This window comes from Strongylocentrotus purpuratus, unplaced genomic scaffold (assembly GCF_000002235.5).
Source record: "Strongylocentrotus purpuratus isolate Spur 01 unplaced genomic scaffold, Spur_5.0 spur5_scaffold_1, whole genome shotgun sequence".
Classification (NCBI taxonomy): Eukaryota; Metazoa; Echinodermata; class Echinoidea; order Camarodonta; family Strongylocentrotidae; genus Strongylocentrotus; species Strongylocentrotus purpuratus.
The window spans coordinates 18,817,889-18,844,389 of NW_022145594.1; the positions used below are offsets into that span (position 1 = coordinate 18,817,889).

Here is a 26,501-nt window from a genome sequence, read left to right on the forward strand (position 1 = left end):
GCCCCCCCCCCCCCCGGTTTGGCCAAAAGGGTGCGTTAACTTATCTTCCACATCAGTCGTTTATAATAGAATTTAAGAAATTTAACTTGTTTAAATTCAAATAATCAAAAAGGTGTTTACCTAGTCTTGCATATCAGTCGCTTATTTATTAAAATAACGAAAAATAAAATCCATTTCTTTCTATGTATGGAATTCAGAAAGCCCCCCCCCCCCAGATCAGGCATTTATAAGAATTAAATCAATATATAACAAGAAACACAATCAAATAATTTACTATGATAATATATAAAATGTCTAATAAAGGTGTTTACCTAGTCTTGCATATCAGTCGTTTACTTATTAAAATAATGAAAAATAATATCCATTTCTTGCTATGTATGGAATTCAGAAAGCCCCCCCCCCCCCCAGATCAGGCATTTATAAGAATTAAATCAATAATTAATAATTCCTTAATTGATGTAATTTTTATAAACGCCTGCTCTGCAAGACTACGTAAAAACTAGTTTTATTTAATTTTTAATCTGTTTCTATCTTGATTATTTGAATTTAAACAACTTAAATTAGTATTCCGTAAATTCTATTATAAACGACTGATGTGGAAGACTAGTCAACGCACCCTTTCGGCCAAACCTAGGGGGGGGGGGGGGCTTTGGACGAAAAGTCGTGTTCGACGCGACGCAACACTCCCAACGCACCCTTTCGGCCAAACCTGGGAGGGGGGGGGGCTTTGGAAGAATGGTCGCGTTCAAGTCTAGTCAACGCGACGCGACGCTATCCACCCTTTCGGCATAAGCCGAACCCTAAGGCCTGAATTCACAAAGGAGGTTTGTCCTCAAACCTAGGTTTATATGTGCGTCATATTACACGTTTTGAAGCACATAAACCTAGGTTTGTCGACAAGCCTCCTTTGGGAATTCAGGCCTTTGTGTGTGCTCTCTGAGCTGCGTGTGCGCTCAAGCATTTGTGCCATTTCATTTGTACACGTCTATGGGAATTTGTAGCTGAAAGATTTTATTTTAGGGTTAAGCCCCTTTCACACCGGGCCATACGTACAGTTGTGTAGTGTTGCTTACCGACAACCCAGAGCGTACGCTGGCGTAGTATATACGCACGTGACGTGACGTAATAGCAGGCCTGCATGCATGCTACGTGCATGCGATATACGTCAACCCTGCGAGGAGCTAGCTGAGGCCTGCGAGGCGGTCCGCCAGTACTTAGTCTAACAATTACTACCTTTTCTTTCCTTTTTTTTCCTGTCTGGCCCTGATTAGTGACGAAAGTGGTTGCCATGCGTGACAGCATTTTCAGACCCTGGATGCATGACTGTCACGCACAATTTGTGACACTTGGTAGCTCTGCAAAGGGGTACGCGAGATGGACGCAAACAATTGTTGTTTTTTTTAAAAAAAAATTTAATTTGTTTTTTTTGGCCTACTATCAGCGGAGACACTAATCCCAAAACGTACGCATTTTCTACGAAACAACTACACAATAGTAAGCTACCCTACACCAGTCCGACGAAGCAGTATAAGCAGAGCTACCAAGTGTCGCGCATTGTGCGTGAAAGCCACGCATCGAGGGTCTGAAAACGCTGTCACGCATGGACATAAATTTTGTAACGCATCAGGGCCATACTGGGAAGAAAAAAAGAAAAAAGAAGTAATTGCTAGACTACGTACTGGCCGACTGCCTCGAGGCCTTCGCTAGCTCCTCGCAGGGTTTGTGTATGTATATCACATGCACGTAGCATGCATGCAGGCCGGCTTTCTCGCCTCGTCACACACGCCCCCGATTTAGAAACGTACGCTATACGCTATACCCTCTCCCGCCGAGTCATTAAAATGTCACGCATAGCTGATCTTTCAACTTGGAATCTCTGTGTACGTATAAATTAATTAAGACGTCCTACTCCTAGATCCTTTTTGCACACGCAGTAAGCAACCATGCGCAACTGTAAGCAAACCTACGTACCTGGTATGCCAACCGCATGCGCCGTAGGTACGCAGTGCCTATGCACCGGGTACGTAACCATACGCAATCGTACGGCAGCCTAAACATAACCTAAGCAGGTACTACGCCGAAGCAACATTTTTTCATGAATAGCAGCCTAATTTCGGCATACTCGGTACACCTCACTACGCAACTCTACGCTGATCCGGTGTGAAAGGGGCTTTACTCGAAATGAATGCATGGACTGACATGAAATTGGTAGACATTTTACAGAAGAAATGGCAAAAACCATATCATTTGAACATTTTCTAAAATACTATGTAGTAGAAGTTTAATTTCTGTTATAAAAAGTATCATCCAGACACCAGGAGGGCATTACTAGTGTGAAACCGTCATAAATTTAAATTTGTGGACATCTCGTTGAAAAGTGTGTTATAGAATTAACACGCATTTTTATGGGATTTCCACAAACTTAGACTTATGACGGTTTCTAATAATGCAAAGGATTCACCCTTTCAAATTTAAGAGATATGTAAAATGATGTTGAAGTATTTGTCTAGAGTATAGATCTACTATGAATGTATTTGTTTGATTGCAGGAGAAAGGACATAGAATCTGTAATGGCCCATACGTCTTCTGAAGATTCTGATCATGAGGTTCCTGGGTAAGTATAGTATTTTTATTCTTCAACGTATTAATATTAATAATAACAATATTCCCTTCTTGTACATCCCAATTCATTATGCTAAAATGCGCTTCCAAAAGACTATAGATAGTATTACCTCTGCTTTAGCTGTTTGCAGCCGTATATAGTGCTCAGTGCGTGTAAGGAGTAAATCCTACCAGGTACCTGCTTATAAAACTTAGTCGAGTGTGGCAAATGTAGACTTAATTATGTCATGCCAAAGGACATGGTGATGTGGCAGGGATTCAAACCCAGTACCTTGTGCTACACAGTCTGGAGACTGTAAGTGCGTACATTATGAATACCGGTAGTGGTCCTTATGAATAACGGTCCTAATTATGCCGTTATGAATAGTGACCCCCTTTTCGTTTTATGAATAGCAGTCATTCACGTTAGGAAGTTACAAGTTATGAATAGCGGTCCTTACGACTAGCGAGGTTACCCTCAACAAACTATTCCACCAGCAAAATAAACATGATTATTTCTGGTAAACCTTTATGATATTTCAAAACTCATCTCAAAGCATATACAAGAGTATGAGACAGGATTTTGACTCTCCTTGAAAAAGTGCTTTCAAAACCGTTTAGCATCATTCTGTCTTTTCTTCTTTTTTTATTTATCTGTAAGTGACATGCAAATGATCTCCCTATGCAACAATGTACATGTATTTCTCGTGGGCTGGTTCTTCCAAATGTTTTGGGATTGATTACATATTTTCAAGTGTAAAAACTTATCTGTACATGTACATAATGATATACATGTATACACAATGTTATAGTTAAACAGGTCATCATGTACCTTAATATCCAGACCCAATATAGTGAGAGGATGTTGATGATGATTCAGATGATAATAATAATTAATATGTATAATAATAATGATAACCATAATAATAACAATAATAATAATGATAATAATGATGATAATTATAATAATAAATCACAATTTTTACAAGCATACATATTTATGATGCGAATGAAAGGTTAAACGAAGTGTACTTTTCTATTAATATTTTAGGAACATGGATGAAGGAGATGAGAACACCATCAAGATCCTGGTGGCCACAGACTGTCACGTAGGATACATGGAGAAAGATTTCATCCGTCACAGCGACTCCATCGACACGTTTGAGGAGATCCTGCAGCTGGCACAAAAAAACAAGGTACTATAAAAGTAAAAGTGTATCATCTAAAATATTTGTGTGTACAGCTAGAAGGTACAAAATCAACCTGGAAAAGGTTCATCCGGCTTTTTACAGGCTTAAAAGTCGGGTGGCATCCAATTATAAGTTGATTCATGTCAATGTGGCTGTATACAGCATATGTTGTTATTCAAACATCTAAGTATATTTCAAAGATCGTAAAATATTTAAAAAAAAAAAAAAAAATCAGACCTGCTAAGCTCCACCCTAAAAAAATGCTCCAGATCTCATTCATCTTGTGACATCATATGTCAATCATTAGTGAGTAACAAGAGACAGTGGTATGTAACTTCACCAAACTACATACATGTAGTTCTTTACGTTGTTAAGGTTATACTAGTCAACAGGTGATCAACTAATGTTGCAGATACACTCGTAACTCTTGCTGGTTCCATTTTATTTATTTGTAACAAGGCATATAAAAGTAAGTCGCAGTTGGTGTCACCAACTAAAACTGTCACAATTTAATCTGTCACTAAATTTATGACAGTTTTCATATAAATTAAAATTAGATGGCTAGATTCTATAACCTGTTTTATAATATTGGTTAGCCTACCATTTGACCTGGCCCTTTGCCTGTTTTAGGTTGACATGGTGCTGATTGGAGGCAACCTCTTTCATGAGAACACACCCTCCAAGAGGTCCTTACATGGGGTCATGACCCTACTCAGGAAGTACTGCATGGGCGACAGACCAGTACAGATCGAGTTCCTCAGCGATCAGAGCGTCAACTTTGCAGCTAGTCCGTAAGTTTAGTGAGGTAGCTTATCGAAATGAAGTGGCGCGAAAAGACGAATATGGAGCTGGGAAATGTATCTTGAGGAGCTAAAATTTTAGCTAATATTTTAAAAACAGAACCAATTTGGTATCATTCTTGGTACAAAACAGATAAGAGCTGCTTGCAAGGGAGATAACAGAGCTGCCAATTTGAATTTGATGATGTTTCCATGAATATACTTATCAGTCATGTTTTTTAGTCTTTCTTTTTTGCCAAGCTGTTGACCAGATATAAAAAAAAATATAATTTTCCGAAAATTATTCTCATTATATATATAAAAGGTGAAGCATTTCTGGGTGCTATAAATTTGCCTTTTTTTTGCCTTTTTTTTCTTCCTTCTTCTTCATGACTAGATTCCCAAATGTGAACTGTGAAGATCCAAACCTGAATATTGACATGCCTATCTTCTCTATACATGGCAATCATGATGATCCTCGTGGGGTGAGTTTACACTTCATGTACCTCACAAATTACTGACCATGAATAAAACTGTACTAAAGGGAAATCCATCCTGAATCACAAAGTGCCTAAAAGAAAGCAGAACAAATAGAGAAGCAGACTAGTGAAAGTGTGAATGAAACGGGACAGATGATTGGAAAGTTATGAATTCTTAAAAGTTGTAATCGGTACACATATTGGAATTTTTATTTGATCGAAACAGTTATGCTGGACAATTCTCCTATTTGCTCCAACACATTAAATTACTATAATATGAATTTTGTTAATCGTATTTCTGTAGAGGATCTTGTGTTTTTATGCCTCCGCCACCGAAGGTGGTGCCGGAGGCATCATGTTTTCGGGTTGTCCGTCCGTACGTCCGTACGTCCGTCCCGTTTGACCGTTATCACAATATCTCAAGAACCATTTAAGATTTAAACTTAAGACTCGGGAATAGTATTTATCACCATAGGAAGACAATCTGATTAGATTTTGGAGTACGTAGGTCAAAGGTCACAGAGGTCAACTTATGAAATTCCTTGTATTGAGTTTGTTAGCGCGATATCTCAAGAACCATTTGAGATTTAAACTTCAAACTTGAGGATAGTATGTATCACCATAGGAAGACGATCTGATTAGATTTTGGAGCACGTATGTCAAAGGTCAACTTATGAAATTCCATACATTGAGATTGTTATCATGATATCTCAAGAACCACTGGAGATTTAAACTTCAAACTTAGTGATAGTGTGTATCACTATAGGAAAACAATCTGATTACATTTTGGAGCACGTAGGTCAAAGGTCAAGGGTCATAGAGGTCAACTTATGAAATTCCATACATTGAGATTGTTATCATGATATCTCAAGAACCACTGGAGATGTAAAAACTTCAAACTTAAGGATAGTATGTATCACCATAGGAAGACGATCTGATTAGATTTTGGAGCATGTAGGTCAAAGGTCAAGGGTCACAGAGGTCAACTTATGAAATTCCATACATTGAGATTGTTATCATAATATCTCAAGAACCACTGGAGATTTAAACTTCAAACTTAATGATAGTGTGTATCACCATAGGAAGACAATCTGATTAGATTTTGGAGCACGTAGGTCAAAGGTCAAGGGTCACAGAGGTCAAATTATGAAATTCCATACATTGAGATCGTTATCGCGATATCTCAAGAACCACTGGAGAATTTTCACTTCAACTTAATGATAGTATGTCACCATATCATAATATCTCAAGAACCACTGGAGATTTAAACTTCACACTTAATGATAGTGTGTATCACCATAGGAAGACAATCTGATTAGATTTTGGAGCACGTAGGTCAAAGGTCAAGGGTCACAGAGGTCAACTTATGAAATTCCATACATTGAGATTGTTATCATGATATCTCAAGAACCACTGGAGATTTAAACTCCAAACTTGATGATAGTACATGTATGTATCACCATAGGAAGACAATCTGATTAGATTTTGGAGCACGTAGGTCACAGGTCAAGGGTCACAGAGGTCAACTTATGAAATTCCATACATTGAGATCGTTATCGCGATATCTCAAGAACCACTGGAGAATTTTCACTTCAAACTTAATGATAGTATGTATCACCATAGGAAGACGATCTGTTTAGATTTTGGAGCACGTAGGTCAAGGGTCACAAAGGTCAACTTGTGAAGTTCCATGTCTTCAGCTCGTTATCGCGATATCTCAAGAACCATTTGAGATTTTAAACTTCAAACTTAAGGATAGTATATATATCACCATAGGAAAACGATCAGATTAGATTTTGGAGTACATGTATGTCAAAGGTCATAGAGGTCAACTTGAAAAATTCAGACTACATGTATAGGACTTGTCATGATATGTCAAGAACCACTTGAAATATGTTCCGTTACTTAACCCGTACTTAACTGGGCTATTTTGAGCACCTCCCTGACTGGGGGGGGGGGGGGGGGGGGGGGGAGGGGCCGATTGCCTCGAAATTTGGCACGCGTCTTGAGAAATTGCGCAAAGGAAGAGACCTCACTATTATTTTGCTGAAAATTGCTTATTTTATCAATTATGCTAATTTATGCAATTGCATAAAGGAAGAGACCTTGATTTTGCTGAAAATTACTTATTTTATCAATTATGCTAATTTATGCAAATCAAATTCATGAATAATGATTTTTATTAACAATTACATAAATAAAGCTTTTACAGAGTTGATTTTGTGGCAAAAAGTTTCTAAAAAGCCTATCGGGCATTATCACATAAAAAAATTGTCCATGTCTATTTCAATAAGCCAGTTCACGGTTGCAGTCTGAGCATGAGCAGATCAAGGTCATTGCAGAACAAATTTTGAAATACACGGAGACGGAATACTGGATACGTGCTCATGAAAGTTATGTAATCGTTATTCATTCTTGCACATTCAGTGCAATCCATGATACACAGGTGGAAGTATTCTTTGAAAAGGGGAAACAAAGACTAGCACCTCCATCGCTGTAGGAGTGATTATTCCAAAATGTAAAAAGTGGGACCTCTTCATGTTTTGAAGATCTGTGGATATTCGGGGTCATTGCAGTAATGTGCTAACCGTGAACTGGTCTATTCTTATGTATTTCATTGTTTTATGAACTTCTTTTGTATTCTATTGTTATTAATTCTTAATCTTATGTATTGTATTGTTTTAGGACTTCTGATACTTGAGGTTGTTACGTATCAATATTTTGCTTGAATAAATGATAACTAAACTCTAAAGAGTAAAATTATGCTGATTTATAGACCAAACTAGAAACTTCACTTTGCCATTCATTTTGTACACAAAATGACAAATTTCTCAATTTTCGACTTGACCTTAGGTCACAATAGGTCAAGTAACTCTCTAGCTGAATGTCTGATTTTCAAAAACTTGGTGTCAAAAGATCCGTAAGACTTGAAAGAAAAAACTCATGAAGCAGCATCGCCGAAAACATGGCGGTTCATGTGCAACAAAATTTGTTTGGGGGGGGGGGCCTCCGAGGCTCCCTCCTCCCTCCCCCCCCCCCCCCCCCAGTTAAGTAAGGGTTAAAAACTTTTTAAAATATGATAGTGTGTATCGCCTTAGGAAGATGATCTGATTTAATTTTGAAGTGTCTAGGTCAGAGGTCAACTGACAAAATTTTAGGTACATATAGCTTTTTTAATGCAAAACCTCAAGAACTGTTTGATATATTTCCTTCAAACGTGATGATAGTGTGTATACCCATAGGAATACAATCCGATTTAATTTTGTAGTAACTTGCTCAGGGGTCATAGGTCACAGAAGTCGACTCATAGAATGAATTTCCAGGTGTTGGCTTTTTTAAAGTTAAAATCTCTCTAACCACCTACATGTAGACATATAAACATAATAGGTAGATGATCTGATTACATTATGGACTAATTACATGTAGCTTGTGATCGTATTATCATTAGAACAGATTGATGGATTCCTGCCAAACTTAGATCATTTATGTATCTTGCAGAGCCAATGAATGGTTCATAAGATCAAAGGTCATGGGCTCATTATGTATGCAAAAATAGCTTGTGGACGCATTCTCATTAGAACTGACAGATGGATTACTATTTAACTCAGGAAATCTTGCAGAGCCAATGAACTGAGTAGATTTTAGGGTCATGAGGTCAAAGATCAAAGGGTCATATATGTATATGAGAAATTGCTTGTAATCACGATATTCTGAGAACATGTTAATGGATTACAATTGAACTTGAATTTGAAAAATTTCTTCCGTTTCGGTTTGTAAAATTGCTCTATGACGGAGGCATCATTTTCGACTGCGCGCAGTCGAATTCCATCTAGTTTGATAGCCTATGATGATACCCTATATTTAGTATAAAACAAACAGAGTTTTCTGAAAGAGGGGCAGGTTCATATTGTATGTAAAGAGTTCCCACCCAGATGGATGTTTTACGCCTAATCTACTACCATTCTATTGAATGGAAACTATTTTATTTTTTTACCTCTTTGGGACTGATTTATTGTAAATGGCCAAATCATAGCCTTTTGCTTATAGTTGGAAGAAGTGTTGTTGAATTTATGACATTTAATTAAATGAAGAAAGAAAAAGAAGTCATTATCTTCCTTCCCCTATGCACTCTTGAAGCTGGGTACTCTGTCTGCTCTAGACATGCTGAGCGCCTGTGGCTTGGTGAACTACTTTGGTAAAAGTACCTCGCTGGAATCGGTCGAGATCTCCCCCATCCTTATTCAGAAAGGAATAACCAAGCTAGCTATGTTTGGACTAGGTAAGTCTCCCCCCCCCCCCCACCCCAGCCCTACCAGACCTGATTGTCAGTTCAATACTTATCCCAGAAATATGCACATTTCATGCAATGCAATTTTGGATTAATGATGTATTTTGGCTTATAGTTGGTTTGCTTACAAAGTTAAACACTTAGTTGTGATCTGAATAGGAGATAAGACATATTACTTAATCTGAGTTATCTGACATACTGCCTTAACCTGCATTATAAATGTTCACTACCGGTATTATTATTATAATTATTATTACTGATTTAAATATATGGTTCCTGGTTGCCAGCTTTAGGCTTCAGGCAAATTGTTCATGTTGGCCATTTTTTTCGCAGCAAAAAGCTTTGTGATTTCCCAATTATATTGCTCTAATTCAGTCATTTTGCGCACTTTTTGTATGTGATTCCCTTCATGTCTGTAAAAAAGCCAGAGGTAGGGATGTTCTTCAGTGGAGTTTTGAGTATGCACTGTGAAGGGTAGAACAATTTATTTGGATCTACTGACTTGAGTAATGATACTGTACATGTAAGTAGATCTACCTTGCTTGGATACTTTATTACACCACCATCATGACCATGATCATCACTGTCTTCATGACCATCATCATCGTTCTCGTTCTCGTCATCATCATCATTATTTATAGCATTATGATGTTTTCCATGGTTACAGGTTCCATACGAGATGAACGTCTTCATCGGATGTTCCTATCAGGAAAGATCTCCATGCTGAGACCAAAGCAGAATGCTGATTCCTGGTTTAATATCTTTGTCATCCATCAAAACAGGTATGTTGTAAATTCAACCTTCTCCTATTATCAAGATTGCATTTTGTTATTACACAATTCACTCCTAGATCCTAATCAAACAATTAGTAAAACGCAATCATTCATTTATTAAGACTTTCAAAGTTTTTTAATTTCATTAAACAGTGTGCACAAATTATCAGTACTATGCAGAATTGTGTTTGTAAAGAACGTAATGCGCCCCCTGGCACGTGAGCTTGTAGGGGCAAATGCATGTGTAGCACTGCACGTTTGAAATGATTACAATGCATTATTTGTATACTGATAATCGAGCAATACTACAAGAAAGAGGATAATGCTCTACACGTGGTCATACCTGTATGTTGAATAAAGATGACTGTTATAGCTAAATTATTGAAAAGTGTTGAATTAATAAAGGGATGAATTAATAAAGGGATGAATGAATAAGCAAATAAAAGAATGAACCGTTGAATGAAATACATAGCTAGCAATGAGAGACTTTAAGAATGATTTATCAATAACATTGCTTTCAGTGGAAAGAAGGAAGAGGAATAGAGACAGGGAGAGAGAGAGGGAGGGAGGGAGTGAGAGAGAGGGAGGGAGAGAGGGAGGGAGGGATTGAGAGAGAGGGAGGGATGGAGAGAGAGAGGAAGAGAGAGGGGGAGGGAGAGAAAGTCAAAGAGAGAGAGGGGGAGAGAAAGTAATAAACTTAATCACAAGAGGGAAGAGCAATCCTTAAGTTTATCTTTTTATATATACATCTATTACTAATTGTCTATCGTTCTATCAATCTAACCATCTGAATCTAATATGAGATTTGGAACAAATGTAAGCATGAGCTGATTACAAAATTATTGTACTAGAATTTGTGTGTGTTTACATGTACATTTTTTTCTAAATAGCACTCTTGTTTTTTTTAATGCTGATGGAAAGCAAATTGTCACTATTTTGTTGACAATGAAAGAACTTGTCAAGTTTTCAAAGTTTAGCTAATATATGAGTTCCTTGCAATAATGTCCATTTGCAAGACCGTTGACTTCAATCTACATTTGCCATACTCGACCCAGGTGAAGTGAATGGGTACCTGGCATGAATTAATTCCTTCCAATGCTAGAGCGCCATAATGGCATGATATAGACAGTAATAATTGTGGAGCGCCATGAGCGCTATACAAGATCCCATTTTATTTAGTAATATTGTTATTATTGTAATCATTATTGTTATTATTATCATTTTAATTATTATTAATATTATTAAATATTAATAATATTGTTATTATTATTATTATTACTATTATCATTATTATTATTACATTAGCTATTATTATTTAATCTATTCCCTATCTATCTTTCAGAGCCAAGCGTAGTAGGAACAACTACATCCCAGCACAGTTCCTGGACAACTTCATTGACCTGGTCATTTGGGGTCGCGAGCATGAATGCCTGATTGATCCTGTATGGAATGCTACACAGAACTTCTTCATCAGCCAGCCTGGTAGTAGTATAGCCACCTCATTAACGCCTGGAGAAGCAGTGCCAAAGTAAGTCTTTTTGCCTTTCTTCCACACGGACACCAAACTCATTTTTCTTTCTATTTTGTTTGTTTGTTTGCATTTTTCAACATAATAAAAAGTAATATACAAACTAGGTTCATATAAAGTATTAACAAAGGTCAAAATACATATATATGTTATCATATCATAGTATAAATCAGTTAAATAATCATACCTTTAATACATCATATAGTTGAAAAATCATTTTAATAGTATACCTCATTTTTGAATAACTTTCTTTCCTGTTGTTTGTTTGTTTTGATGGAAATCGTATCATTTCCAAAATGTTAACATTTTAATGTGAATTGAATTTGAAAATTGACCAAGTGATACCCTTCTCAGTCTCCTACTCTCTCTCTCTCTCTCTCTCTGTCTTACTCATTCTCTCTCAATTTTTGTATTTCTCGATTCTTCCCCCTTTCTCTTTCTCACCCCCTCCCCCCTCTCTCATCCCCTCTCTCCCCTTCTGTCATCCCACCTCTCTGACAATCCTCCTCTCTCTCCCCTCCTGCTGCCTTTTTGTTTATCATCTTTTTTATATATATCGTCGGTGGGGTGACAAAACCTCTTATCTCAAAAATCATGAATTTTCAGGAGAGCGAAAAAACTTTCCTGTCTCAACAAATTTAGTGCTGTGACACCGTCCTTTCTTTTTAAAACTGGAATATTTATACAATTGTTAATGTCATTGTTGAAATACAGTAAAATAATTGTTTTTATATTTGAAAGTGAGTTACGAGGTTTTTGCTTTTATCTACATTGAGATACGAGTTTTTAGTTTTTATTCAAATTGAGATACAAGTTCTTACTTTCAACTCTGAATGAGTTAGAAGGATTTGGTTGAATAAGTTACGAGGATTTGAATACACTAACTTCGGTACTGTTAGGCCGTGTGTGAGTTACGAGGAAAAGGAATTACGTATCTTATGTTACAAGGTTTTGTCAGTGCAGCTTCAAAGGGGGTTAAAGTTACGAGGTTTAGTTTAAGGGTTTTTGTGTGGAATTTGTGAAAAACCGAGACAGAAGGCGTTCCATGGATTTATCAGGTGGTGTCGTGGGCCATTAGGTACAAAATTATGCAAAAAAATCAAAATCTCAAAAAAATTGAGATACGAGGTTTTGTCACACCACCGACGATATGTATCTGTTGATTTCTCTTCCATTTTTCTCCAACTCTCTACCCCTCACGCAATCCCTAGGCATGTAGGCCTGCTGCAGGTGTGTGGGAAGGCCATGAAGTGCACCAAACTCAAGCTGGAGACTGTCCGACCGTTCTACATAGAAGACATAGCCCTCCAGGACACCACCCTTGATCGTGATGATGTCAACGCATTTTGCACTGAAAAGGTAGCACATCATCCTTTCCAACTGATTAATGAAATGTATTTGGGGAAAGCTGACCCATGTGCCTCTTTTGAAATTCAAAATGGAGATTTATAATGATCGCTTCTTAATAATTTCAAATAGATGGTGTTTTGCAGTCTTAATTTCCAATGCTTTGCACTAAATAGGGGTATACTGCAAAAATCTCTATTTCTTCAAAACAAGTGGTCGATCTTGAAATCCTGAAGCCGTCATGTATTATACCTTCTGCATATAGAGTTGGGTTAGGGTGATAACAAGATTATTATGTCATTTATTCCCCTACCTAACCAAATATATAAATCATGACAAATTAATAGAAATTAGAACAAAAATCAGGCAGTTGATAACTTCCAATCAGTGGAGGTCTATTTGCTTAAAGTGTATCATTTACCAAAACCTTTTGATCATGATGCGATAAGTGTACTGTATTCAAAATATGAGCTTTAAGTATTACTCCTGCAAAAGGATATCGCAAGTTAAATGCATTCTCAGTGAACAGTAAAATGTCTTGTTGAGTAGACTAGTTAATGCACAATATTTAAAGTACAATGTATTTCATGAATATTCAAATTACAATGTATATTCATGAATATTCAAAGTACATTGTATATTTATGAATATTCAAAGTACAATGTACATTCATGAATATTCAAAGTACAATGTACATTCATGAATATTCAAAGTACAATGTATATTCACGACAACAGAGTGAAAGGATAATCTGCCCTGAGCTTTAAATGAGGTGTGATGCATTGTGCACAGGAACCACAATGAATTGCTGCATGGTCTACAACCAGTTCGTCTACCATCCAATTAGTCTATTCCCATAAATAATAATAATCATCAAAAAGTTATTACGGTAGACCTTATGAATGGTAGATGAAATGCCATTAGACAAACTGGGAATGAGATCGACTGGCAATTAGACCAAATGGGTAGAAAACTGATTCTTAGACCATATGGATATTAGACAGGCTGGGTATAGACCAAACGGCTACGGTATAAACCGGAACCACCACACCACCGTTTGGATGTTTTTATTTTTTGCAAATCTTTCATGTCTTAATAGGTGGAAGCCCTGATCCAGAGAGCAGAAGATGAACACACTGGTAACAGAAAACAGCCAACGCTTCCACTGATTCGGCTTCAGGTATGTCCTCTGTCAATGTACTTTGTATAAACTCACTGAAGAGGTTCATCCGATTGGTGTTTTCACTTGAAAAATAGTGCTTTCTTCACAATCAGTAGAAGAATTACCTTTTTCCATTTGTGAGATGCATCTTCTATAGGCATATTCACACTACAGAAAAAACAAGAAAAACCCCTGGTTTTTGTAACTACTTTTTACACTACATATGTATAACATTTTGGTTGTTTGCTTTCCATCAAAAAATTCATGTGCTTTTTTGACGAATATTGCGCATGGGCAACTTGTCACTACTCTTCACGCCAGAGCACGGAAGCAACAAGAATCACATGAGCAAACAGGAATATAAACTGGTATTTTGCAAACAGCCATTTACACTGCAAAGACTGGTGGAATTTTAGCTGGATTCTCAAAAAAGCACACTTCAGAGGTTGTTTTTTTTATTCCGTTTTTGTTATTGCTGTGTTATTGGTAGTTGGGTGAGAAAAACTAATTGTTGCTTGCAGTGCCTTATATGAGAATATAATCCTCCCCCCCCCCCCCCCGTAACCTGACAAGTTTAGTTGTGTATTGCATTTTACACCATGACTCTTCACATCTATTTTGTAATGATTCTCATGCATTTTTAACACCAAATTTACCAAAAGTGGGTCGTGAGCTTTTGTGATCTTATGTCGGGCTGAAAATGGAAAAATGTTTAGCTTCGGTTACATGATGAAGGGAAATTTGTGTTACCTTATAACTTGCCTACCGGTTTATAACTTGTAATTTCGTCTATGAGCTGTAATTACTATCTATTCTAACTACTATGTGTAGGTTGACTGCCGTGAGTGGTACAACAAATTAAACGGAAAACGGTTTGGTCAGAAGTTTGTAGGTCGTGTGGCTAACAAGGATGACTTTGTCTGGTGTAGTAAGAGAAGAATACAAGGACAAACAAAAGAAGGTGAGTTCATTTTCTTTTTGTTTATTAATGTTAAATACAAGCATCATGGTTTTGGTTGTTATATTCAACATTATTACCATCATCACCATCATCCTTACCATCATTATTATCATCAACACCTTACTATTGGGATTACCACTAACCATCATCTTCATCAGCATCGCGGTCATCATCTTCCTCATCATAATCGAGGAGGATGTAATACGGTGATGTAATGCGTTGCTTTTTTCAGACTTTCATATCAGATATTTTCATGAGAATTATATGGTGGATATTATATTGTGTACAATAATTGTGTGGATAAATATATACATCTGACGCCTGGACCAATTGGTGAGTTTTGCAGACTGATTCTCATTGTTTACAGACATGCCAACCGTTCTGTTTCTAATGGAACTGTTGCGTTTTTGAGTTTTTCGAAGCCATGACAAAACGGAACGTTCCGATTTGGGGGAATCTATTTCTATTTGCAGCGTGTAATAATGAGCGCGCGTGTGCATATAGAGTGCGCATAGGGTGCCATGCATAATCCCTCAGTCATAGCCACCGCACAGCGTGCACGCCTCGCGCTAGCACTGTCGCTCACTATCACCACATGACTATACTCCGGCCGTATAGGCAAGATACGTATTTCACGTGCAGTGCACAGTGCAGTCACGGTACATGATTAGTGATAATAACCAAGTGATTAGTGATTATAACCAAGTAATGTATGCAACTACACATGTAGCGTACATTGCCAGTGGTCTTTTGTGTACATTTCACTGCACCTGTTCACTTGCTCATATGTTTGTTTTAATATGTACTTCTTATAATCTTTATCTCTATCTTTTTGTCCTCACACACAGTGCTTATACTCTCAATTTGCATTCCAGGGACAATCACTCCTCCCTGTTTATTCTATGTTGGCTGTATGTACAGCCATATAGCATATGAACACGTTTTAGTCGACAGAATGTGCTACACCTGTCTGATAGCTATTAAAAAATCAAAACAAACAAAATCAAAACAAAAAAACATGTATTTATTGTCTGTCTATCCAGCAGTTGTGCTCTGGTTAATCTATCTGTAAGTTGAAAAGAGATCAAACACTGCTTTAACTCGATCAAACTTTTCCAACAATATGTTTTATGTATATTTTATTGTATCAATAGGAGCTCGTTATTCATGCATTTGAACATATTGAGCAATTTCCTTTGTGATATCGTTTGTTTAGTGGTTATATTGCACTCTCTTGTTTCACATAAGCTAGATGATTGTGTTTATGCTGCATGTGTACATACAAGATACTTATTGTTTCTATAGAGTGGTGAAGTGTGACATCATCAAAAATCTGTTTTTAGAATTTCTCAATTTTTTCTTCATTTCCGGAAAGAGCATCAAAAATAATGTCCGATCGTCGAAAACTTATTGAATATATTAAATATTGGCTGAGATATGACCATCTGAATAAATATATGTCCTATGGGAATTCAGTGTTATAGTGCTCTGGTTCATAACATTAGGATCTTTTTTGATCTTTTTTCCAGCTAGTAATTAAAAAAGTAGTTACAAAAAAACTCCTAGGAATCCCTTGGTAATGCAAGCTCTTTTACGTTCAATAAATCAAGAAAAAAAAAATATTTAAAGTGTAAATTTAAGTTATTGGATAAAGATAAGATAAATATACAGAATATAAGAACATACTTTGAGGAAAGCTAAAAAAAAAGTTTTCGTAAGCAGTTTGAATTGTATACAAATGACCTAAAAAATACTTGGAAGGTTATCAAACTTGTTTATACACGGGAAAGGCAAGACTTCCACAATTACAAAGATTAAAGTTAATAATGAAGTTATTGATAATACTGAACTAATACCGGAATATTTTAATGATTATTTGTCAAATATTGGTCTCAACCTTGCCCCCTAAATACCAGACTCAATAGCATTTCACTGACTTCCTTGGAGCCCCAAATTCACTTTCTTATATTTTAACCAATTCTTGAAAGTGAAATTATAAACATAATTAACGGATTGAAGAATAAGCGGAGTTCTGGACATGATGAAATAAGCAATTATCTCTTGAAAAAAATAATCCTTTAGTCTATATTTTAAATCTATCACTTACAGCTGGGTTGGTGCCTCAATTGATTAAATTGATTAATTTGGCAAAAGTTGTTCCAGTCCAGTCTTCAAGAAAGGAGATCGTTAGAGTAAGGAAACTACATACCTATTTCCTTGCTGACATCTTATCTAAAGTTCTTGAAAAAAATTGTACATAATAATATATGTTCCTACTGTAAAATTCTTATGTACTAGTAATATTTTCTATCAGGCACAATTTGGCTTCCGTGAAAACAAGCATAGTACAACACATGCCCTTTTGACTCTAATAAATAAGGTGGCTCGCTCTATTGACAATTTCGAACATACAGTGAGGGTTTTTTGGGATTCCGCTAAGACGTTTGAAGCAATAAATCACAAAATACTTCTTTACAAACTTTCGAACTACAGAATCAGAGGATTACCCTTAAAGTGGTTCAAGAACTACCTCTATAATAGAAAGCAATATGTTCTCATAGAAAATGCACATTCTTCTATAAAGACCATTGAATGTAGCGTGTCTCAAGGTTCTATGTTAAGTTCTGAAACTTATGTCTAAGAGAGATTATTTAAAAAAGAAATATGAGAAGCTCAAACTACCTCATATTTTGTCTGAGTATCATCAAACGCGGAATAATGTTACTAAAGTTATTTTTTGAAAACGTAACTATTTTAATACTGTAACTGAGAAGTATGAAGGTGATAGTAAGAAATTATGGAAATAAGTAAATAAGCTTATAGGACGGAAACCTATCATACAGGTATCTCTAATAATTTGAATGGTGATGATTTTAATGAACTTGTTGTAAATATAGGTACCGATTCTGATCTTGTTATCCTGATTAAATATGTTCAAATAAATAAAATAAATAATAAATAAATCATTTTCATCGTCATCACCATCGTCGGCATCATCATAACCATATCATCATAGTCATCATCAGCATCAGCATCATCATCATCATTGCCATCATCATCGTCACCAAGAATGATCTGTCAAAAGATAGGTTTGGATTTAGTGACCCTCTCTCGATCTCCAAGTGCTTTTATCATTAGTGTTTACGTTGCAGTTAATGAAGAACATTATGTTTGTCCAGAGCCAAAACAACATGAGTTAAGGTCCTTCTAGCTCAAACCGAAAATGTTATATAACGCCTGGCTGGAATGCTCCCCAGGGAGTGGAGATTGTGCACACATTGTGTGTGGGCAAGCACTGAATCCAATGACCAGGGTAATAGCATATTTGTAAAGCGCTTAAAGACATTTGTATTAAGCGCTATATAAAAATTAAATATTATTATTATATTATGATTGTTTATGATTTAGATATCTTACATGTCTGTGTTATCTATCTTACCTTCAGATACCGAACCTGTAGAAGACTTAGAGGAATTCTTCAAGCTAGAAGCTCTTGGAACGGAGAGGCATGAAGACTCTGTTTGCAAGTACTTCTCAGGGACAGAAGAGGTAACAGATATTCAGAAATGATTTTGATGCTGTTAGAGCTGTGCAATACACCACTTTAATCATTTTATTAAAACTGGTTTTTCAGTACTACAGCTATCTGTATTTATTTAATTGTTGTGATTCATCATATCTGTATCTAAGAAATCAGGGTCTTATTGACAGCTGATTTTCTGTTATGCCAAGCTAACATTGCAATGACTTGTATTAGTACTATATTCAGTTGACAAGGTAGCATTATATTGTGATAAATACAGTGTCTTCAATGTCTTGATTTTATTTCTCATGGTAAAAAAAAAGATCCACCTGAACTGTTTAGGGATTATCTAAGGAATTAAGGAATTACAGGAGGAATAATATCAAGGCCTGTAAGCCAAACTGTACCTCCTTTTCTGGATAACAGTGTTCTAAAAATGAATTTTAACAATGTAAAACCTGTCTATGACATCAAATATGTATGATGCATGAGAAAATACATTATTTCAATCATTTAATGGCCTACCTACAAAAGTCACTACATTGTAGTTTATGTCCACACACACATAAACACTTGCGCACACCAGTACATATGTATGAATAGTTTCTTCTGAGGACTATGGAAAAATACCATCTTTTGAGGACACCCCCTTTGAGGGGATTTACATATTATGAAATATCTTGTTGTCTACGTTTTTGCTCACAATTTCTCTCGATAAATTAAGCTTATTTTAATGGAGAGAAAGAGAGAAAAAAATTGAATGAGGTCGCTTTTGACTTGTTTACTGACATTATATATCTAAGGATTTTATGAATACTGGTTTAATTGCCACCACCAACATATGAGGATTATTGAATAAGCGTATCAAAAATGGTTATTGATTACACCATAATTTGCATATTATCACTTCTTCTTTTTTTAAATGCTTTGTTCATGTTTTTCGGTGTACACTGTCAAAGGTTTTAGAAGTATACCACTTGGTCGAAATACTCTTCATAAAGTACAGACTGTCGTCTGTTTATGACCCCAAATTTTCCAACACTACTTTAATGAGTTTCTAAAAATGGGTTCTAAACATACTGAATATATCCTGCAGGACTGCACATACAATACGAGGGCAACACATGCAGTGCAATCTTCTCTAAACGCACATTGAATTCTGCACCACATAATATACAGGGACACCATGGGTACTTTCTTTTCCAACATTTTTGGGGGGGTCTCACTGAGCAAATCTTGTAAGGTCCTGTGAGATACATTTCTTTTCAGAGTTACTTCTCAAAATAATGAAGTACATCGTCTTTTTGTATTTTCAAATATCTAGGGTGTCCAATATAAAGGCTCACCGTGATTATGCTACATGATGTACTGTTTTATCTTTTTTTCTTTCTCTCTTCTTCCTTTTCCTCATTTCTAATTCTTATCCTTTTTCTTTTCTTAACCCTTACTGTACTGGGGGGGGGGGGGGGGCCTGGGAGGCTCCCCCTCGACCTTTTCAGAGATTGCGCCGCAACCGCGTGGAATTTTGAATTGTCGTTTCATGACTTTTTTCCCTCAAGTTATAACCGTAAGGTGTTACATAACAATTAGTATGCGCATGTCATCAAAAATATGCTATAATTGCATATATTCATGTACAATACAGGTTTAGATGTATTTGGGAGATATGAATTGATATCGAATTGCTTGTTTATGTTTCTCAAAGTAACTTGATGTATTCCAGAACAAAAGAATACATTAGAAATAAAACAATAAATATAATAAGAAATAAAAACAATAAAATACAAAAGAAAATAAATATTTGAAAAATGCATCAAATTTGCATAAATTATCATTATTATTACTGGTACATCAAAATAACTATTTTGTGTTAGAAAAGAAGTTTCATCTGAATAATGAGTTTCAATTAACGTTCAAAAAGTGGAGTCTGACAATTTTTGTAATGATTCTAGTTCCATGTATATTTCCAGATTTGATATTCATGAATGCGTATTCATAATTTATGCAAATTAACCTATGCATAAAAATAATATCATAAAAATAATGTAACCTCATGAATTTGAGATGAAGGAAACATTTATTCAAAACATTTTCAACATTCTTCACAAGTCTACAGACAAATTTGTAGAGTTATCTGTAAAATGCATAAAATTAGCATTTTGCATAATTAATTAGGCTATAACGACAAAAATTTGCATCGAAAAATGTTGTCCATCGCGGAAAGAAAATCAAGAGTTGAACAAATATCCAGTTGTCTCGCGAAGTGTAATAAGAAAGAAATCTCACAACGTTTCGTACGCTGCTGCTGTACTTCGTCAGGTGACAAATATTTTGGTGCGCGGTTCGCATTTATACCTTTTACTAACAGTAGTACCGGTATTGACCGGTTCGTCGTTAATTGGCGTCACCCGTCCAGCGTTCTGATTGGACGGGTCCGTGCGGGAGGCGTAGGCGGTAACGCTGACCGCTGGGCTACGATTGGACAATGCTGCGGCATTGTCCGGAGCTGCGCGCTCTCCGCTCTGATTGGCTGGGCCGGTACAAACGGCGTAAATAGTGCCGTTAATCGCTGTGTCGTGATTGGTCAATGCTGCGGTGTCGTCTGATGTTGCGTGTCCTTTGCTCTGATTGGTTGAGCCGGTGCAAGCCGCGTGGGTGGTGCCGCTGATCGACTGGTTGATGTTCTGTGTCCGGGTGAAATTACGTGGGGCGTGCCGTCGTATGGTTCTGATCCAAGAATCCGGAATCTCGAACCCGTTGTCCCTGTTGATGTTGTTAGGTTGTAACCGAATCTGGATCGCTTCCTTTACGCGGCGTGTGTACCAATGCTGTTCTTTTGCTAAGCACTTTACTCCATTCCAGTCGGGTCGGTGTTCCTCGTTCCAAGCATGTTTGGCTACGGCTGAATTGTCTGTCAGTCTTAATCTGACGTCACGTTTGTGTTCCCACATTCTTTCACCTACTGGCCGGCCCGTTTCCCCGATGTATTCCTTATCACATGAGCCACACAGTATGCTATATACCACACCATTGCGTCTGTGTTCAGGAACTGGGTCTTTCGGGTTGACAAGTTGGCTCCTCAATGTAGTGTCAGATTTGAAGATGGTACGGATACCATGATTCTCAAGTCGACGACGGAGTTGGGGTGCGATGCTTTCAATGTAGGGTAGCACAGCCATGGATTTGTACTCCTTACGCTCATCCTGCGTAGTGACTGGCCTTTGCTTGGAAGCATTGCATATGAATGATTTGGGGTAACCATTGGCAGATAGAGCGCCTCTCACGTGACTTCGTTCCGCATTTGCCCCTTGTGGCTTAGTGACGATGCGATCCGCTCTGTCGTGTAGGCATTTAACAACACCTCTTTTGACCGACGGGATGGTGCGAGTCATAGGCTAGGTATTGGTCGGTATGCGTCGGCTTTCTGTAGACCGTAGTGGTGAGGCTCCCAGCACTGCTTCTATGAGCCAAAGTGTCCAAGAACGCTATGGAGTTGTCCACTTCTGCTTCCATGGTGAAGTTGATGGATGGTTGTTGGTCGTTGACGTATTTGAGCAGATTGTCGACTTCCGATCGTGCGACTACAATGAAAGTGTCATCAACATAGCGCTTCCATACCCTGGGCGCACATGAAGATGGACATTCTCTCAATGCATTTTCCTCGAAGTCCTCCATGTACAGGTTTGCGATCACTGCAGATACGGGGCTGCCCATTGCTGCGCCCTCCGTCTGCTCATGGAAGGAGCCTTTGTAGAGAAAGTATGTGGAGCGGAGTACAAAATCCAATAACTCTGTAACTTGTCTCGGGTTGAGACTAGTGCGAGATAATAGCTTATCATCTGTCTGCAAGCGCTTCAGGGCTACACTGCATGCGTCCTCTATGGGTACGTTAGTGAAGAGAGACACCACATCGAATGAGACCATAGTCTCACTGTTATGGACCGTCTGATCTAGCAGAAACTCAGCAAAGCCGCTGGAGTTAGGAACCGTGTGTTCAGATGTGCCCGTCAGAGGAGCAAGGATGTTTGCAAGATGCTTTAATAGTTCATAAGCAAAGGATCCAATGCAAGAGACAATGGGCCGTAACGGAATCTCAGGCTTGTGTATCTTAGGCAGACCATATATCCTTGGAGGTTGCTTGTGGGCGGGTCTCAGTTCCCGGTATGTTGACTCGTCTATGCTGTCATCCTTCTTTAGACTGAGTAGCATATACCTGTGAGTTTGCGACATAGTCGGTCCGTGGGGTCTTTTCTGACCTCTCGGTACGGTCCCGAGGTTATTAGATCCGCCATTTTGTTATGGTATGAATTAGTGTCTAGTATCACAGTGGCCCGGCCCTTGTCAGCTGGCAACATCATGATGGAATCATCCTCCTTTAAGGATTTGATTGCGTTACGCATATCCTTCGGGATGTTCGGCTTTGGAGGCCGTGCTTTCTGTAGAATGGCATCTACATCTCTGCGGACAGAGTCGGCAGTTTCGGCGTCGAGGGTCCTGATTGAAGATTCCACCTTGGCGACTATCTCAGTCACTGGGATCCGTTTAGGAGCAACAGCGAAGTTGAGGCCTTTCTTCAACGGCATCCTCGGCAGGTGTCAAAGTACGCGATGAGAGGTTTACTACCCACTTGTCAGTATTGACTGAAGTGGTGTTTGCAAATGCACCTTTAGTTCTAGGTTCTATTACCCGTGAACTTGGCCTGTTGGCGTGCCTTGCATTTCTGGTAAACATCCTCGTACACACGGTTGATAGTTTGGACTACTTTCTCGCTGTCTTCAGCAGAAAGGATACTGGCGATGTCGGCTGCCGTTGAATCAAATTCAGCTTTAGCTGAGTTCTTGGTGAGTCGTGTAAGGTAGATCCGTTCCTTGAGAAATAAATTTGCATATTAAGAAAAAATAATTATACCATCTTGTTCCTTACGTACATATCTACAAACATGCAAATTTTCGTGTTCATCGGACTTTCGACGGCCGAGATCATGGGGTGCTCAAAATAGCCCAGTACAGTAAGGGTTAAGTTGTTCTTCTTTTTATTCTCTTCTTCCTTCTTTCCTCATGCTTTCCTTCGTTATATCATTATTTCATCTCTCTTTCCTATTTTTGATGATTTTCTTTTTTTAATGTCGTCTTTCATCTTCCTTAATTGTCTAAATAGTTATGCTTCTTTCATGTTCCTATGACTTAATTAGGCTTCTTTCAATGTTTAAAAGTGAGCAAAGAAGATGGAGAAGAAGAAAAAACACACTCCAATTGGGCCACCCCTGGAACTACATAGAACAACTTATGTTTTCTGTTTGTCAGATTTGTCTGCTTCTATTGAAAGGTGGACTTCCCTTTAAGTCCTATCCAAGAGACTTGGTAATGAGGATTTGAAAAGATACTCTCTGTTGGCCTCAACATATGCAACAACAACAAGATGGCAGAAAAAAAGCAAATGGATTACTTATATATTGCATCAAAGAAAAGCATGTACATGTATACTATATAAAATGTAGTGTCTGTATCATCCTATAGGATTTTGTACATGAGTTATTTTGGACAACTTATGATATGAAACCAGCCTTCCTAGCAATTTGATTTGTTTTTATATGTATACAGATGGGACTTGAGTTTGGAATTTGTCTCATTTACCAATGTTTGGTTGGCTTTTTAAAAAGTTTCAGGTTTTGAAAAAATGGCATTTTTATCAGATTTGACCTTGTGTTACCTCTTATGTGTATACTGCGTCTAATTTATGGACCAAAGTGAGTGTGAATTGTTCTTATTGTTCACAAATGGCCAAGAAATTCCCCAAAGAAGTGCAAAATATTTGTGTGTTAAGGTAAATAATGCTTGAAAATTCTATTTCAGTAAAATTGTGTAGTGTCCGTAACACCTGCCACCCCCTGTTGTGTTGCTGTTCATAAAATGATAACCAAGATAGTTTCCTCCAGGATATTGCAAGGTAGTAACCCTAGGGTATGGATGAACAATTTGGGGTTGATGAAACTGCTCTATTGCATAGTTCATTTTTGGACCCAAGTGCAAATGGTTTTGCACCCTGATTGTGGCTATATCGATTGTGACTAAGTCCCAACTTTGCGCATTTTCGAAAAATCACTACCAAAGTGATGGCACTTCATGATTTCAATACCTTCTGTTTGCACGCTACAAAAAAGGATACTTCCACCTTTCATGATCACATTCCGAGCAATAGGCTCGATGGGATTTAAAGGTTTGTACAAAATATGACCTTTATTGTCCCATGGGTAGATAGTATCTCCATGCTATTTTATATATTGCCAACGTGCAACTTTAACTTTGATTATAATTTGTTTCTTTTAAACATGGAATGGAACTGAAATAGCCACGACTGAAATTATAACAAACAGACTTTATTTTGGTCTTGTGGTTCCATGTAGACTAAGCAGCTTGAACTGCTGTCAGAGAAATTCCTGGGCCTAGCTGTCAGGGAATACGTGGACAAGGAGAAGAAGGAAGCAATCCGAATCGTCGTTAAACACCAGCTCTCCCAAACGCAAGGTCAACTCATGAACCAAGGAACAACAAAAGACCATATCGATGATGAGGTATGAAATTGCGATCAGATACGTTTGATTTATGAGGAATGTGAAAGAGTGAAAGCTTGTTCAGATATGGTGCAAAAATCTATCACATTTTAAAAATGTTTTTTTAATGAATGGCAAATGTACACAAAAGGACTTGTGCACATTCACTGTCTCCTACATATTGTCAATAGATCCAGTAATAGGTACACCACTATAATTGAAACATTTTGAGCCTAACTTTAACACTGAAAGGGCTGAGGGGGGAGGGGCAAATTGCATCCCCCAATCTTGAGGCACGCTGCAATACAGTGCGTCCCAGATAAACGAAACCGAGAATTATCGATGTTTTATCATAACTTAATCACAATTATAATTGATAAATGACACATATTTGGAAAGATTAGATCCTCCTCTTTCATTTGATGCAACTCATAATAATGCATATTTCACGCATGAGTGATTAAAATCAATTTGAAGAGAGAAAACCGAAAGTCGTTTGGCGGGCGGTATCTGAATTTCAAAGAGAAAATCACATTTCTAGAAAGTTGAGTTTCTGCCCTTTCATATGACACCTCATTCAGGAAAAATGAGCTAGGAATGACAAAGTTCTGTTTGTTTAAAGTAGCCCTTACATTTTCATAATTTTAGCAAACAAATTTGTTTTCACTGGCTGCCTGACGTAGCAAAAAGCAGAATTGACAAAAGACTTAACTCCATTTCGTTGACAATCAGCCATGCATGAAGTCTTTCGTCAGATACCGCCCGCCAAACAACTTTTGGGTTTCCTCTCTTCAAATTGATTTTAATCACTCATGCGTGAAATATGCATTATTATGAGTTGCATCAAATGAAAGAGGAGGATCTAAGTTATGATAAAACATTGATAATTCTCGGTTTCGTTTTATCTGGGACGCACTGTACATTTCAGGATTTTTTTTTTGCACCATGAGCTTTCATGACTTATTATCCAATCTTTTCCAGATATGGAGTGCATTGTCAAAATGAACGTTTCCTCATATGTATTGTTTACAATGCAGAATTGTCAATTCACAGATATGTGAATAGTGATTGATCAATTAGCAATAATAAAAAAATAAAAATATGTGAGGTATAGATCTGAAACTTTATGGGCTTATTCCTGATGACATATATTCTATCTGTATGCCAAGTTTCATTTTTTTTCTTCATCCCCCCCCCCCCCCCATGGCTGAGATCTGGTAGAGGGGGGGGGAGGGGAATAAGCGAGCCTGATGAGGGTCAAATAACGCTAGTAGAATATAAATTGGCTATCCGGAGTTTAAGAGGGGGTACATGTAGTTT

General features: G+C 37.4%; 1 protein-coding gene across 1 annotated transcript in view; it reads left to right on the forward strand.

Annotated features, from left to right (window-relative positions):
- The first annotated feature begins 2,552 nt into the window (after positions 1-2,552).
- LOC583059 (double-strand break repair protein MRE11-like) overlaps positions 2,553-26,501 on the forward strand; it is a 30,781-nt gene continuing 6,832 nt past the window's right edge. The window contains exons 1-15 of the mRNA XM_030978577.1: positions 2,553-2,614; positions 3,653-3,797; positions 4,422-4,582; positions 4,968-5,055; positions 9,187-9,328; positions 10,005-10,119; positions 11,453-11,638; positions 12,850-12,997; positions 14,085-14,165; positions 14,979-15,108; positions 18,554-18,657; positions 22,313-22,390; positions 23,012-23,231; positions 23,384-23,472; positions 25,035-25,202. Coding sequence (XP_030834437.1) covers positions 2,571-2,614; positions 3,653-3,797; positions 4,422-4,582; positions 4,968-5,055; positions 9,187-9,328; positions 10,005-10,119; positions 11,453-11,638; positions 12,850-12,997; positions 14,085-14,165; positions 14,979-15,108; positions 18,554-18,657; positions 22,313-22,390; positions 23,012-23,231; positions 23,384-23,472; positions 25,035-25,202 — 1,899 coding nt within the window. The 5' untranslated portion in view covers positions 2,553-2,570. The remainder of the gene's footprint in view (positions 2,615-3,652; positions 3,798-4,421; positions 4,583-4,967; positions 5,056-9,186; positions 9,329-10,004; positions 10,120-11,452; positions 11,639-12,849; positions 12,998-14,084; positions 14,166-14,978; positions 15,109-18,553; positions 18,658-22,312; positions 22,391-23,011; positions 23,232-23,383; positions 23,473-25,034; positions 25,203-26,501) is intronic.